Source organism: Pteronotus mesoamericanus, unplaced genomic scaffold (assembly GCF_021234165.1).
Source record: "Pteronotus mesoamericanus isolate MK-2021 breed Mesoamerican mustached bat unplaced genomic scaffold, CSHL_Meso_final contig_164, whole genome shotgun sequence".
Taxonomy (NCBI): domain Eukaryota; kingdom Metazoa; phylum Chordata; class Mammalia; order Chiroptera; family Mormoopidae; genus Pteronotus; species Pteronotus mesoamericanus.
Genome location: NW_026555065.1, coordinates 10,564,849 through 10,579,575, shown reverse-complemented (window position 1 = coordinate 10,579,575; position 14,727 = coordinate 10,564,849). Strand labels below are relative to the sequence as shown.

Sequence of the window (14,727 nt, the reverse complement as noted above, 5' to 3'; positions counted from 1 at the left end):
ATATAACAAGGTGAATTTTATCAGCAATAAATCTTAAGTCTTTGTACATACTTAAGATCAAAAAATACAAACTGAACAAGGACACCATTAGAGGGACATGACTTAATTACAGCATATGCAGTAAAGAGCAATAGGGTGTGATCACTCTTAACCTTTCAATATGAGCTAGCACAAATGGGTTCTTTAAATGTAGTGTTGAAAACTGTTCTCTACTAATCTGGCATATTGTCCTCCATTCTGTTTTACAAGAAACACTGATAAATTAAAAATAAATCCAGAGGTCTTTGTCAGGGATGGTGAGGAGGTTATTCAAACCCATGTCATGAGACACAGGTGACAAAAGCAGCAATGACTAGTCTTGAAAAATGTTGGCAATCTTCAAACAGTGAGAGCTATCCAAAAAGAAAAAATTAAAGGAAAAAACAAAATTGACTGCCTGTGAGGTAATGAAAGCATTCAAACAAAGACTGGGTGGCATTTTTGTTTGTTTGTTTAACATTCTTGAGGATTAATGAGTGGAACCACATAGTAACTACAGTGTCTTGCAACCTTAAGATTATATAGATTTATATAATTACTTGAAAGCAGGCAACATGAAGATGGGGAAAAGGAGAAATATGTGCTTAAACCAGTGGTTTAATAGAACTCAAATAAGTGCTTTGTGGATGCCTTCTAAATTCAAGGCATTGTTGAAGGTACTATAAATAATTCAGAAGTTTGAAATTTTCAGGTTTGGGTCAGTATCAGAGGGACTATAACATGTTTCTTTGGCCCTATCTTATAGTCTAGTCTCCTGAGACAAGATCTAGGACTTGGAAGCCCAGCGCAGCTGTCTTCTTCAGGAAAACCTGGGACACCATACTACTCATTCTCTGCCGCAAGTTCCAGGAGAAGACCACTCCATGACTCCACAGCACTTGGTAAGTGTGTCACATGACAAATCCCATCCTGCAAATGTTTCTCTTCCGCTATAGTCTCTTCTTCTGGCTGCTCTTTTAATTAAAAGAAATTTGATTTCTTGGGTATCATATTCATATTGAGGGTCTTATTTTCATAAAATAATATATGTTAGATATTTAATAAACAATTTAATACTCTTGTTCGGTCATCAGTACAGGAGAAACTAAAAAGTGAAAATAGAACTTAAAAATGGAACTAGTTTTTCGTCTTACAAAGATATCATGTGCTTATATTAACACCTTACTTTTTTACTAAAATTGATATAATCCTGAACAGTTTACACAGTGGTTTTATGTACATTCTCATCTCATCAATAAAATAGTCCTATTAGGCAATGGATATAATACTAGAGTTAACATAAAACTGAGCCTTAAAAGAGGACACATTCATATAATTAGTAGGTCACTTTCATAGGATAAAATGTAGTACTTTCTGACTCCAAGTCCAGTGTTCTTTGCAAATTAATTGCTACTACTTCCCACTTTTTAAAAAATGAGGTAAAATTAAGTAACATAAAATTAATCATATTGAAGTGTACAATTCAGTGACATTTAGCATATTCACAGTGCTGTGCAACCATCATCTCTATCTAGATCCAAAACATCACCTCAAAAGGAAACATAGTACCCATTAAACATTCAGCCCTCATTTTCTTTATACACTGCCTATCCAGGCTAATCTATTTGGTGTTGCTACTTACAGCAAGTTTCAGGTGTACTCTGACACCTTACCTAATTACTGTTTAAATGTGGGATTTTTTTGGTGATTCCTGCCAAAGAATCCTTTATACAGGAAAGTGGAAGTTGTAAAGCATGTTTATATTAAGATATGCCAGCTTCTAAAAATATATAGGACACCAAAAGAAAGTATATCATAGTTAGTTATTTTACAAATATTTGTTGACTGCCTCCAATTTATATGTCTGCCTCTGTCAAACCTGTATTTTGGTGAAATATCTCTAGTTTCTGGGTCCACGGTATGCTTGAGGGTAACAAAGGGCACAGTGGTGGATTGTCACATTCAGCAGAGAGCTCTGTTTAGATGTGCCCACCTCTCAGTGTTATGGGTGATTTAGTATATGTACTGTTTGAGTGAACCTTGATGATGTAGGCCAGTATACTTTTGTTTTGAAAACAAAATTATTAATTGTAAACTTTTTTTTTCTTCATCTCCTCTTTTGTTTCCCACCAAATTCGTTAGGGTGGGGGCATTCATTTGAGTCTAGGTGTGTTAGTGTCACTCTAGAAAATAATTTGTTAGTATGTTGTGTGAACATCGCCTGTGACAAGAAAACACTACTATAGATTAATATACTATTACTGAAAGTTCAGGGAGAAAATGAACTATTTAAATAACTAGGAAGAGGGGGTGGATTTCACAAAAGCTCAAATTTTCCAGAAATTAATGCTTATATCTTACTCATTTTCATTTTGATTATGATAATCATAGATACTGTTTATCATCTCCATATCAGGTACTGTGTACATTTTTATAAAAGCTCTATGAGATTGTAAAACTAACAACTTGTTACAAATGAGGAACCCAAAACCCAGTAAGCGAAGTAACTTATTAGTCAAGGCTTAGTACCTAGAGAAGCCAACTCATGTCCTGTGTGCATACCATTTAGTGGATTATTTTTCTTCTGTTCTTCATTGTTATTTCTTAGTCATAGTCACTCTTTTTTGGCATTGCCAATTATTCATAAAATCTTAGTTGAAAGGACCTCAGAGGTCATTTACACCAGTCTCAGCATCTTCTCGAGTGATTCAGATGCTTTAGGCAATCGACATTCTGGAAAACAGTACCAAATCATACTTTGGTTTCTCTTCAGATTGCATAAATCTTTCTCATTTTACTAAAGACTTCTGTAGAGAGGAACAATTCTGAGTTTTGAACCAATTTTTTGAGGCCTTGCATCTGTAAGGCTAAAAAAGTAATAATAAACAGCATCTAAGTATCTAATATATAATCATTTTGCTAAATGTTAATATAAACCTAGTAACAGCTGAAATCTATTTAGTGTCACTCTCTGTAGGCAATGCCCTAAACCTGCTTTATGTATTATCTTTATTACAATAATTCTAGGAGGTGTTATCCCCCTTTTTGGTCTTAGGTAACTTAATCTCAGAAAGGTTAAGCAACTTGTCCAAGCTCACACAGCTGCTCTTTGATGAAGCTGAGATTTTAATCCAACCAGCTCTCTTAACTCACGCTTTGCACCCTCCCATAAGTGGTGTGAATTCCAAATTCATGATTTTAAATTTCACATTATGTATGTGATTATATAGTGACAACTAATGATGAAATAAAAATATAAATGAAAATTTTCTATTCACCTGGCAGGGGAAAATAATCCTAAACTAAATAGCAGTATCTTCTACTAATAATTACCCCATAATAGAGTGATGGACTCCAGACTAACCAGAGCAGTTCATTTGATTCTCTTGGTTCGGGATAGCTTTTGCTCAAGGGATGTTATATTAGTTGTGAAGATTCGGATTTTAGAAAAGCTTCACAAAACAAGAATTTTGCTTATAAATTTTATAAATACAGAGTGTGACAGATGTTATCTTTGGCACTTTGTTTTAAGGAAATATAGGCTGCCTGTTGGGGTAGTGAGTTGGATGTTAATGAATGCTTTTCCCTCTTTTTATTGTATAAAATTTTTCCACATGCTACTTATAAAGTTGCTTTTTTAACTTTGTAACTTCCTGAGATATTTACTGTAAAGATTTGCACCCCCTATTTAAATGGGTTGCATTCTTTCTTTAAAAACTCTATGTCTGTTGTGTCATATCATTTATGATCCAGGAAAATAACCATGCTTGTTTAATTCCCATTTTTACAGCTTTCAAAAATACATTGTACTTTATATCAACTTTCTTCTGTGTTCTCTCTCGTTAATAGTGGACTCCTCTGAAAAATCCTGAATTCAATCCATTATTTGTGAAATATTAGAAAAAATATACTTACCATCTTTTTTTTTTACAATAAATAAGGACAAGTTTTAAATTTAAAATTTTACAAATAGTAAAATTAAAATACTCAGTAAAGCTGGTTAGGCATATGAAAGTACTTATGTTTTCATTTTTATTAATTTATTCATTTATGTCTTAGAAAAAAATACACTTGGAAATACATGTAAACATCCAAGGATAAATTGTACCGTAATTTATGCTGAAGTTGCAGTTTTAACCACACATTGTGATAAGTAAATTGGACTTTCAGTGCGATGTGTGGACAATAAATTTGTGTCTCTGTTAAGGAGTTGTATTATGAAAATGACCTCTTGTATCGAATGCCCCTCTGCAAAAGAAACTGAGATAAATGATACAAGTGCCTAATGTAGAGCCTGGGCTTAGTAACAGATACTTAAGAAATGTTAATTCCTGCCCTGGCTGGTGTAGCCCAGTTGGTTGGCGTGTCCTCCTGTAACTGAAAGGTCGTGAGTTCAGTTACCAGTCAGGCACATTCCTGGGTTGTGGGTGCCATCCCTGGTCAGGGCACATTTGTTCCCTGGCCTGGGTGCAGGCGCCGCATCACCCATCAGTGTTTCTCCTTTCCTCTCTCCCTAAAAGCAGTGGAAAAAAAAAAATGTCCTCAGGTGAGGATATTAAAAAAAAAAAAGATTAATTCTCTTTCCTCACACACGCTTATTGGTTTGTTGCTTTCTTCCCTATTTTGTTTTGTTTGCTGTCATCTTCCCAGTTATGTGATATGTATTTCAAAATATATCACTTTATTAGAGCCTGTTTTGCACTGAAACCAGTTAGGACAAACGAGATCCCAATCCCCATATTCAGTTGCTTACTCCTAAATACTGGAAAACAAGAAAGGGACTAGGAGGAAAAATTTCCTGTTCATTTAAAGTCTGATCTTTTCTAATACAAATGCTGATGAATTATATTGTTTTCTACATACAGATTCTTTGCAAGCAAAGAAAGTCAGAAAGGTGCCTCCTGGTTTGCCTTCTTCTGTAAGTACCCATTTTTTTTTGACTTTGTGGTAAATACAGTGATTTTAGATACTCAACATTTGCTGGCTATAAGGATGTATCTGATTGGTGTCAGTAAGCAAGCACACTTCACATAGTAACTGTATGCTGCTTAACAGAATCATTGATTGAGATAAATCTGCATTTAATGTTAGGTTTTTAGATTTCTCTGCAGTGATTTGTAGCTTACTCATATGCTTTTACTCCGTGTCCCTGTCATTTGAATTCCCCTCTTGGGAAAAGGACTAGGCCGGTAGCTGTCAAAGAAGATCTCCTGTACAGGTCTTTTGATGTTTAATTAGTCATTATGTTGCTGAACAGGAGGACAGACAGAGATTAATAGCTGAGAATCTTAGAAATTTACATTTGTAATAATCCCAGTGGAGCTAAATACATTAAGATTCGGAGGACATGTTCGGCTCAGCTTGCCTTGGTACGACTGAGGTTATTAATATGCATAAATCACCAAGTCAGATGTTCATTGTGAAGCCCTTGTGGATTTTAAAGCCTTCATTAAGCCTTTCCTAACTTCAGCCTAGCTTCAGGAAAGCTTTCAAGCAACTAGTTTGTTGATCCCTCTTTGCTCAAAAATGTATCCTTTGAGAATAAAGAGAGTTCATGAAAGAGGTTGGAAAGGTTTGGTGAATGATCATTAATGGCCATGATAATCTAATAGTGTAGGGGTGTTTGTGCAATTAAATATACTTTATTCTTTCAAAGAGTAAATGTATTTGTAAATGAACCTACATCATAAATCTACCTACGATTTAAAAATCCCTAGTTGGAGGAGGGAAGATTTTTTTTTCCCTCTCCCTTTGCTTAGAACAAATGGGGAATGGGGCTTTTGGATCGAGGCCCCATGCCTTGTAGGGTACATCTCTTTGTTGTGTAAATGGATGTTGGGCTTTTATTTGGCAGTACTTAACACATGGGCGCAGGTGCTGCTGGATGAGTCACAGCTCATCGAAGTATACACTGAATGGAATATCCGGCTTGGCAAGTAGTAATCTAGAAGAAGCAGCATGGGTCTGAGCTTTTCATTTTTTATTAAGGCTGAAGTAGAGATAGCATCTTTTGGTTGTTTGCTTTCCTTCTTTCCTGTGTTCTTCCCCCGCCTTCTATTCCTTGTGACACATGAAAACTCAAATTTGAAATCCTCTTTGAAACTCAGTTCCAGATGGATCTGAATTTTATGCAGCCTAGGGCAGATGTGCTCTGAACCTGCAGCCTACCTGGAAGGTTGGATTGCAGCTGCAGACATACTTAAAAGCTTTTGCTTGCATAAGCACTTGGGCCCACTAGAGGCTGAATAGCTGCTTGATAAACAAAATGAACACAATGCCTCAAATCATTATTCCCGAAGACAGGAATTTTTTTCAGCAACAGCTAAAAATAGTTGGGCAATTTACATTTTAACAGTTGTGTGCTGTGTAGGGGTAGGTGGTTCAACCATATAACAGATGATTTCTGCTAGATTAACAGAAATCATATTTAAAACTGACAGAATTGCTAAAACATGTAACTGTACAATTTTCTTGTAATTTATTGCTATAACTCTATGAAGATAAAAAAGTTAAATTACATATTAATATTTAGTAGACCTATACCAGTGAAAAATATATTAGTATATGAAAAATTCACCTCATTTCTTCTTAGTTTGAGATGAATTTTAAGATGCAATTTATTTTCAGTGTTCCATAGTTCTTTTGTTTTTAAACCAAGAGGGCAAAATGAACAGAAGAGTTTGGAAGGAAAAAGACACTGGAGGTCACTAGCATTCCTAATCTTAACTACATCCACTGCTTGGAGGTAGTTCTCTGTATTGTCTCAAGAGGAGCCGCAGCGTCAGGGAAAGCCATTGATTTCTGATGAAACCTCGATTCTTTTGAGAACCATTAGGAAGTTTCACAAGCCAACCCTACTTATATATTGTGTTGCTAGCTAACTTAGTTGGGATTTATTTGATAGTTTTACGGAACAATAGAAATCAGTATTTTTAGTTCTATATTTAACATCAACTTCAAACCTGATCATCTACTTTGAAACAATTCTGAAAACAGTATTTGAATATTGAATGCTATTTAGTATTTAGACATTAAATGCTATTAAGTATTTAAATATTGAATGATATTAAGGATACATAAATAATAAATGTATTTTAATTCATTGAAAGTATATTTTAGATTGAATTCTATGTTGAAATCTCAAGTTTTTTTAAGAAATATTTTTTAAAATCTTTAAAAACAGATACCTTGACAAATAATACCCAAATACTACACTTCTGAGAACACTTGTAGTTACACTATTTACCTTTACAGTGTCTAAAACAACTAAGAATTTAAAGTTATGGTTTACTATTTGAATGTTTTTCCTGAAAATATGTAAATTGTTTTTTGAAAATGGGTATAAAAATGAAAATGGACTATGTATATTTTACTTCATGGTCATTTGGATATTATGCTTCCCAAATAAAACTAGAAACTTGACGGTAACATCTCAGATTTTAAAGTTTGCAGCTTATCCAATCTTTAATCTGTAAAATACATGTTACCTTTATTGAAGATACAATGAAAGAGCTAGGTTGGTACCACTCATTTAAAATAAATAAATAATAGGCAGGATTACTTAATACATGGAAGGCATTGATAATCAACATAATTTGACCATAGAGCATTGATTTTGTAAGCCATGATAGCACATTATATAGGTATTATAAATACAGACCTCATTCAATTCCTCTGTTCCTCTGTGCAGAACAACTGAATGATAACTTCTGCCTGTGGGTGAAGGTCCAATAAAGGTGTAGTGACATCATTAAAGGAGCATGTAAGATTAAGAGAATGGTTTCTGCTCAAGTCTGCTGGCTCAGTTATTGACTGGCTATATGACCAATCATATAGTTATCCCTTAGGAAGCTTCAAATTCAAAATCCCTCAAATTCTGCTGTCTAGAATACATACTAATTATTTTTGTTTTCTGAACTATCAGAAGTCTATGTTTTTTGCCCTGGCCATGTAGTTCAGTTGGTTAAAGTGTTACCAATGCTTCAATGCTGCAGATTCTATCTCTAGTCAGAATCAACCAATGAATACATAAATAAGTGGACCAACAAATGCTTTCTGTCTGTCTCTCTCTCTCTCTGCCCCCTTTCCCTCTCTCTGAAATCAATAAATTAAAAAAAAAATTAAGTATGCTTTTTTAAAAAACATTTTGTCATTAGTTGAACATCTTTATGACTCTCTGAAACATTTCTCAGATGGTGAGACATTTCTTTGTTTTTTATACTTAATTACTTGGTGTTAGTATTTATTTCCAAACATAATTTCTTTTTTAAAAATATGCCACAGAAGACACAAAACCCTAAAGTAAGAAAGAAGCAAGACACTTTTAAGATTTTTATCACCAGAAAGTAAACACCCAGACAAATTGTAGAATGCCTTCAGACTTAAATTCTGAAAGTTGTATTCTGGTTCAGTAGCATTTGAAAATATCTTTTGAACCTCAAATCTTAAATATGTATCAAACTGGTATGTTTCACTAGTTTTGAAAATAACTGGTTTGCAGTCCCATATGTAGACTGATGACCAAATTTAGTTTGTTTCTTTATCAAATGTTATTCTGTCCTTTGTGCTGTTTTTAAGTGTGTATATAGTTTCTCACAAAAGCCATTACAGTTTATCAGATAATTTATTTGTTCTCAAAGTGTATTTTACCACCCCAGCCATCAAGAAAAAAATATTTTTCTAAATCTTCTCCACATAAGTTACTTTATTGTTTTTGGGATGACTCAAAGCAGTTTGGATTCCACTTTTCCTTGCTTTGCAGCATACAGGTACAGAGGTCTTTAGCCTATGGATTGGTAATTGACTACAGTTTAGGAGATGAGGCCTTCTATTTTCCCCAAAATTATACAGGATTTTATTTTGTTGGAAATGGCTTCTTTTTTAATTAATGTGAATTTTGAATTACTTTTAGTATTAAATTTGAAATTTTAGGGGCACCCCTTGAGATTATTGGAGATATCCTGAGGTGTTCCCAAACCACAAAGACCACTAAACCATGTCCAATGAACCAGCGTTTTCATATACATACTAAATAGAATTAATAAGACTGTTAAATAGGAAAAGTCAGAATATTAAATCCTGAGGGTGGCTAAACTAAGGATTTTTTTTTAAATAGGAAAGAGAGGACAAATACAACTTCCTGGAGCTGTTAGAAAAAAAATAACTGCGAAAACTACCATTTAAAAGATTACTGGCAGGAAGTAGAAGAGGGTAAAGGGGAAATAAATGGTGACAGAAGGAGACTTGACTTCAGGTGGTGAACACACAGTACAATATACAGATGATTTATTATAGAATTTCACACTTGAAACCTATATAATTTTATTAAACAATACCACTCCAAGAAATTTAATAAAAATTTAAAAAAAAATTACTGGCTCTCTGAACCAGTAAGGAAAAGGTCAAGTTAAAACTATAGAGAAACTGTCACCTCCATTTTATCCATGAAAATAGCTAGTTGAGCAGCAAGTAGCGTACTCCCAAAGGGTGTGTCCCATAGCAAGTCACTAGGAAGCTAAGAGAACAGTGTGTTCTAAACAATTATCCTAGGCCTTTAAGACTAGCAAGAATCCTACTGATTACACAATAAACAGTATTTACTCACAGCACCAGCTTCAGCAGAACCTCATCAGTGAGCCCTTCAGTTCTTGAACATGAGTTGGAATAGGTTTTTCTTAGTTTCTTTGGCAGAGAAGCATAGAGAGCACACACAACTGTAGGTACTTTAGAGTTTCATTTCTGGCCATTAGATAAGCCGTCTCTATTTGAAGGCTACCACAACATAAAATTCCCAAAGTGGTCAATTTTTTCTCTGACTTGATATGTCAGACTAGCAGAAAAATTTTAGTATATGAAGGGAACGATTCTAAAATTCATTCCAAGTTTATATTCAATTTGGTCACTGAATGACATTTTCTTCATAGATTAATAAGGAGATTAATAATGAGAAATAGCCACTGTTTATGCTGACAGTAACTACTGTTCAGAACAGTGTCAAAATTGTATTATTGCAGATAATAGTTTTTTAATCCATAGTTAGAAGATGTTCATTTTTGTGATAAGCCAATAATGTCTCTGATCTGATTTCAAGTCAAAAAGCTGAAGGAAAAGTAACCAGTGAGTCCTGCATATCCAATTGTTTGTACTGATGTGATGTGGTGGTACAGTGATATTTATTTTCTGACCTCTATTTCTTTTTAAAGAAGAAAGAACATTGGCTGAATTTCAGAGTGGCTTTTAGGGTTTATTGAACTCTTCAGCTGCTGGTATTTCAATTCTTTGAGACTTCACAAACCAAATGTAGGATAAGACCCACTGTGTGCGTGTGTGTGTGTGTGTGTGTGTAACTTGTACGGTTTTTAAAGGAAATGTAGTTGAAATCTGTAAATGCGTTTGGAGATTAAGCCCATTGTCTGGTGTTCAGCATTAATAGAAATGTGAAGTTTGTTTTGTTTTTTGCCTCATACATTGAAGATTATTTTATGTGCAGTCATACCTTGGTACTCGTTGGTTTTAGAACACATCAAACCCTGAACTTGTTGCATTTTGATGAGAAAAAAATGTTTCAGTACTCACTGCTTGCTCGGGACTCATCCCGTTTGTATGAGCCATGATGCCACCCCACAGGAGAAAATGCTTCATTGTTCAGTATTCATTGATTTCAGCACTCCTCAGGAGTTCTGGAATGAATTAATGACAAGTACCGAGGTTCCACTGTATAGGAGAGAAGGAATAAATTAAGAAATACTAAATTTTACCACTGGAGATGTTTGGGGTTTAGGATTTCATTCAAAGTTAGGGAAGGCATACTCATCCTGAATAATTTGCTGACAAAAAATTTGCTCCCTTTGTTTAATCAGTAATGATTTCACTTTGAAAAGTCATTTATTGTACTTGTATGATATCTAATTTTGAGGACTGTAATATATGCTATAGAGATAAAATTCACAGTCTTTTAAGCATTTTAAAAACACTGCTAGTCCCGAGGTATAAAATATTTAAATAATTTGACTGGTATAAACATCCCGACTATTACTTCTCATAGAACACAAAGCTAAAAGTTCCTAGTAGCTTGATAATCAATTCCATCCCAAGTATGATTGTGAAACAGATTCTGTTGAAATATGCACCATGTCTTTCTCTAAACATAAAAGCTTCATATAATACTTAAGAGAATCTTAACTCCATGAATAGAAAATTCCCCTTTTCTCTATAAATCTAAGTGAATACTTATGGTTCTTATGTAGTTCTCTTTTTAGCTTCATGGTGGCTAGTATTAAAAAATAATTAACACCCTGGCTGGTGTGGCTCAGTGGATTGAGCACCAGCCTGCAAATCAAAAGGTTGCTGGTTCGATTCCCAGTTAGGGCACATGCCTGGGTTGTGGGTCAGGTCTTCAGTTGGGGCAAGCAAGAGGCAGCCAATCAATATGTCTTTCCTTCTCTCCCTCCTTTCCCCTCTCTCTTAAAATAAATAAATAAAAATCTTTTTTTTTTAAACTAATACTTAATAAAATTCCAGTTTCCTAACATATGTTTGACATTTTTTTGAACTATAAAACTTGGTCTTATTTGAAATCAAGTTATCAGTATCTTTTCCAACATCATCAAAGGTATTTACAAATTTCAAAAAAAAAAACAATAAAATGAGAATTGGAAACACTTTGCTACTAAAGTGGCTTCATTTAGTAGATTTCCAATGAGAAAAAAGGTGAATCCGTTCTGTTAAAGTCAGTAAATATATATTAAATGCTCCTTCTGAATAAAGAACTCTTTTAGGCTTTAGGGATTTAAGTATGAATAAAGCATGGACCCAGTACCCGTTCTTCAAGGTGTGTATAGTCAAAAGATAATTTTGACCTTTGGAAAGAACTAACCTTTAAATATTTTTATATTGTGTAATTTTTGCCCTCTGGGCACATACTGGAGTACCCAGGATATACTTTTTGAATTAAAAATAATGAAGCTGCTATTTTACTTTATCTATAATAGGGAACATCATCTGTTAATGACTTCCTGCTTCATGCTGTACTTTCAGCTTCCTCCTACTCTGTTTAAATTATCAAAAATATGTTAACTTGCTTTCTTTGCATAAGAAGCTGAATTATTTGTCTTATTTTCCCCCTCACACATGCAGTTAACTTCTAGTCATACACAATAATAGGAATAAATTTGCAAAAAATGGTACATTATAGGTAATTCAGCTACTACTCTACAGTGCACTTAGTTGACCTAGTTACTGAGAAAAAAAAAGTGATCCTCCCGTTGTTACCAAACAGCAGTTGGTGTCCCACTGCCCGCCATCACCCTCTAGGCACAATTCCAGAGGCACAGGTTTAGTGATAAAGGAAAGGAGTCTTTATTCAAAAGCAGTCAATTAAGCGTATGAAGTCACAGCTTTAATCACTTAAACCTATCGATTAAGGCTAAACTCTTAACACCTGAGTTCTATCATTCCCCCTCCCCCTGTTAGTTTTAATTATCTCATTTCTGTAAGGTTCGTTTACAAACTAAAACTACGTAAGATACAAAAGCTACACAATTTTGGAAGAATGGCAGGCTTCTGCCCCAGAGCCTGGTCCCTCTAGAACACCCAAAGAATAAACCTGCCACCCTCTGCCAGGCCAGTCCTGTCCTAGGCTGTGCCTGGAGTTCCTTCCCATCCAAAATACTGTCTGCTGGGAAACGCAGGCAGCTGCAGCATGATCATCTAGGCGTCCTCCAGGAAAAAGAGCCTCAGAGCTAGACAGAACCAGCCCAGGAGCCAGAGAGCCTGCCCCCTTTTTTATGTCCTTGTGCTCTGGAGGCATTCAGCTTCTCAGCCATTCCTATCCTAGACTGCTTACCATTGCCTCGGCAAACTCCTCCTACAGCTCTTCCCTGCTTTTCCCCAGTGATCTGATCAGATCTTTCTGTATCAACGTGACAGACTATGGAAAACCAAAATACAGGAATACTTTCCCTAAAGGAAAATTTAAAAAGTTACGGTTTCAAAGTGAACAGTTTTCTTCCCATCCTGAATTTCTCATACTAAAATTAACTTCAAGACTTTGATAGGTTGTCACTACCTGTTTCTATCATCACCATCCAAGCTACTGGTATCTCTTTCCTGAATTACAGCAGCGTCTTCCCAACTGCTCTCCCAGTTTTCCTTCAGTCTTGTCTTTTTTTAACACAGGAAGATGCTTTTAAAATCTAAGTCAGAGGAAACCATTCTGTTCAAAATCCTCCAGTAGCATCTGTTACCACTGTAATCCCAAAGTTCTTTAAGTGGTGTTCAAAACCCTTCTTATCTGTCCTCTACTACCTAACAGATTATATTTTCCACTAATTTATCTCTCTGGCCACACTGCCCTTTTTACTGTTTTTTAAAAAACAATAACCACTCTCCTGCCTCAGGGCCTTTGCATTTACTCTTCTCTCTGCCAGAGCACACCTCCCTTAGTAGCCACATAACTAGTTTTCTCACATACTTGGCTCTTTGACGACATGTCAGTTCATTACTGGGAATCTTTTCTGACCATCCTACATGAAATGTCAGCCATGCCCCCATCACCGCCCTTCTTCTTCCTGTATTTTTCTTTACAACACTTATTACCATCTGATATACTATGATTAGTTTATTCTTTGTCTCACCCAGGAGAAACTTGGTAAGGGATTTTATATTTTTTATAAAATATATTTTATAAAAATATATTTTATATTGCTTGTTGCTTTATTTGCAGCACCTAGTTGCATAATAGATGTTCAGTGAATATTTATTGAATTTTATATTGCTTGTTGCTTTATTTGCAGCACCTAGTTGCATAATAGATGTTCAGTGAATATTTATTGAATAAATGAACAAACTCAAATGCCTAACAAAATAGTCATAGCTCATTCTTCTTGGCTCAGTTGACTCAGAGAAGGTATTGGCTTATCTAAAATCATCGTCATTCAGGGAGAACTACAGTGTATTTTAACCACCTATATTATAAAACATTTAACTCACTTAAACTTTGTAAAAGCATTTTAGGAAGGAAAAAAGGTCCAGTTTTTCATCAGAAAAGTGAAAGTCTTTTCAGTGGCAAAGACCACTGAAATTCGCCCTGGCACGGTGGCTTGGTTGGTTACAGCATCATCCCATACACCAAAAGTTTGCAGGTTCAATATCAATCCAACTATCCACTTCGGGGGACAACGGTTAATGTTTCTCACATTCATGTTCCTCTCTCTCTTTCCCTCTCTGTCTGTTTTCCTGTTTCTCTAAAAGCAATAAACATATCCTCAAGTGAGGGTTAAAAAAAAAATCAATGAAATTCTCTCATTTGCATTGGTATAGTGTTACCCTCAGTTAGATACATACATTAGAACTAGGAAGACCTACATTTGGTTTTTCCATGTGAAATTTTATCATTTGATAATTGTGTTCTTACATTCAGATACTCTTTATTTCAGTTTCAGTTTTAGTAACACAGTCTGAACTTTTCTTTATAGATCAATCATTTAGGTCTACAATAGCCAGTGTTAGGGCAACAGGTGTCAAGATCACACATCTGTAAAGGTATCTGCTTTCCACCCTTCCCTATTCTGTTGTACCCTGTAAACTTTCCAACCCACATTTCCATGACAGCCTCCTTTGTTTATAAACTGCTTAACAATCTCTTTTACTGATTTACTAAGTTCTACAACCCAAATACAAAGAAACACAGAAAGGGCCAACTTCTTTACT

The 14,727-nt window shown here is 34.9% G+C and overlaps 1 protein-coding gene and 1 non-coding gene across 5 annotated transcripts in view; both read left to right on the top strand.

The window, feature by feature from the left end:
* Positions 1-14,727, top strand: part of TCF12 (transcription factor 12) — a 351,976-nt gene that overhangs the window by 273,271 nt on the left and 63,978 nt on the right. For all 4 annotated transcript variants that reach the window (XM_054565372.1, XM_054565371.1, XM_054565370.1 and 1 more), the window contains exons 7-8: positions 785-920; positions 4,884-4,936. In XM_054565372.1, the coding sequence (XP_054421347.1) occupies positions 785-920; positions 4,884-4,936 (189 nt within the window). The remainder of the gene's footprint in view (positions 1-784; positions 921-4,883; positions 4,937-14,727) is intronic.
* On the top strand, positions 2,772-2,887 carry LOC129064492 (U5 spliceosomal RNA). Its single transcript, XR_008528471.1, has one exon. It is a non-coding gene; the product is annotated as a U5 spliceosomal RNA (small nuclear RNA).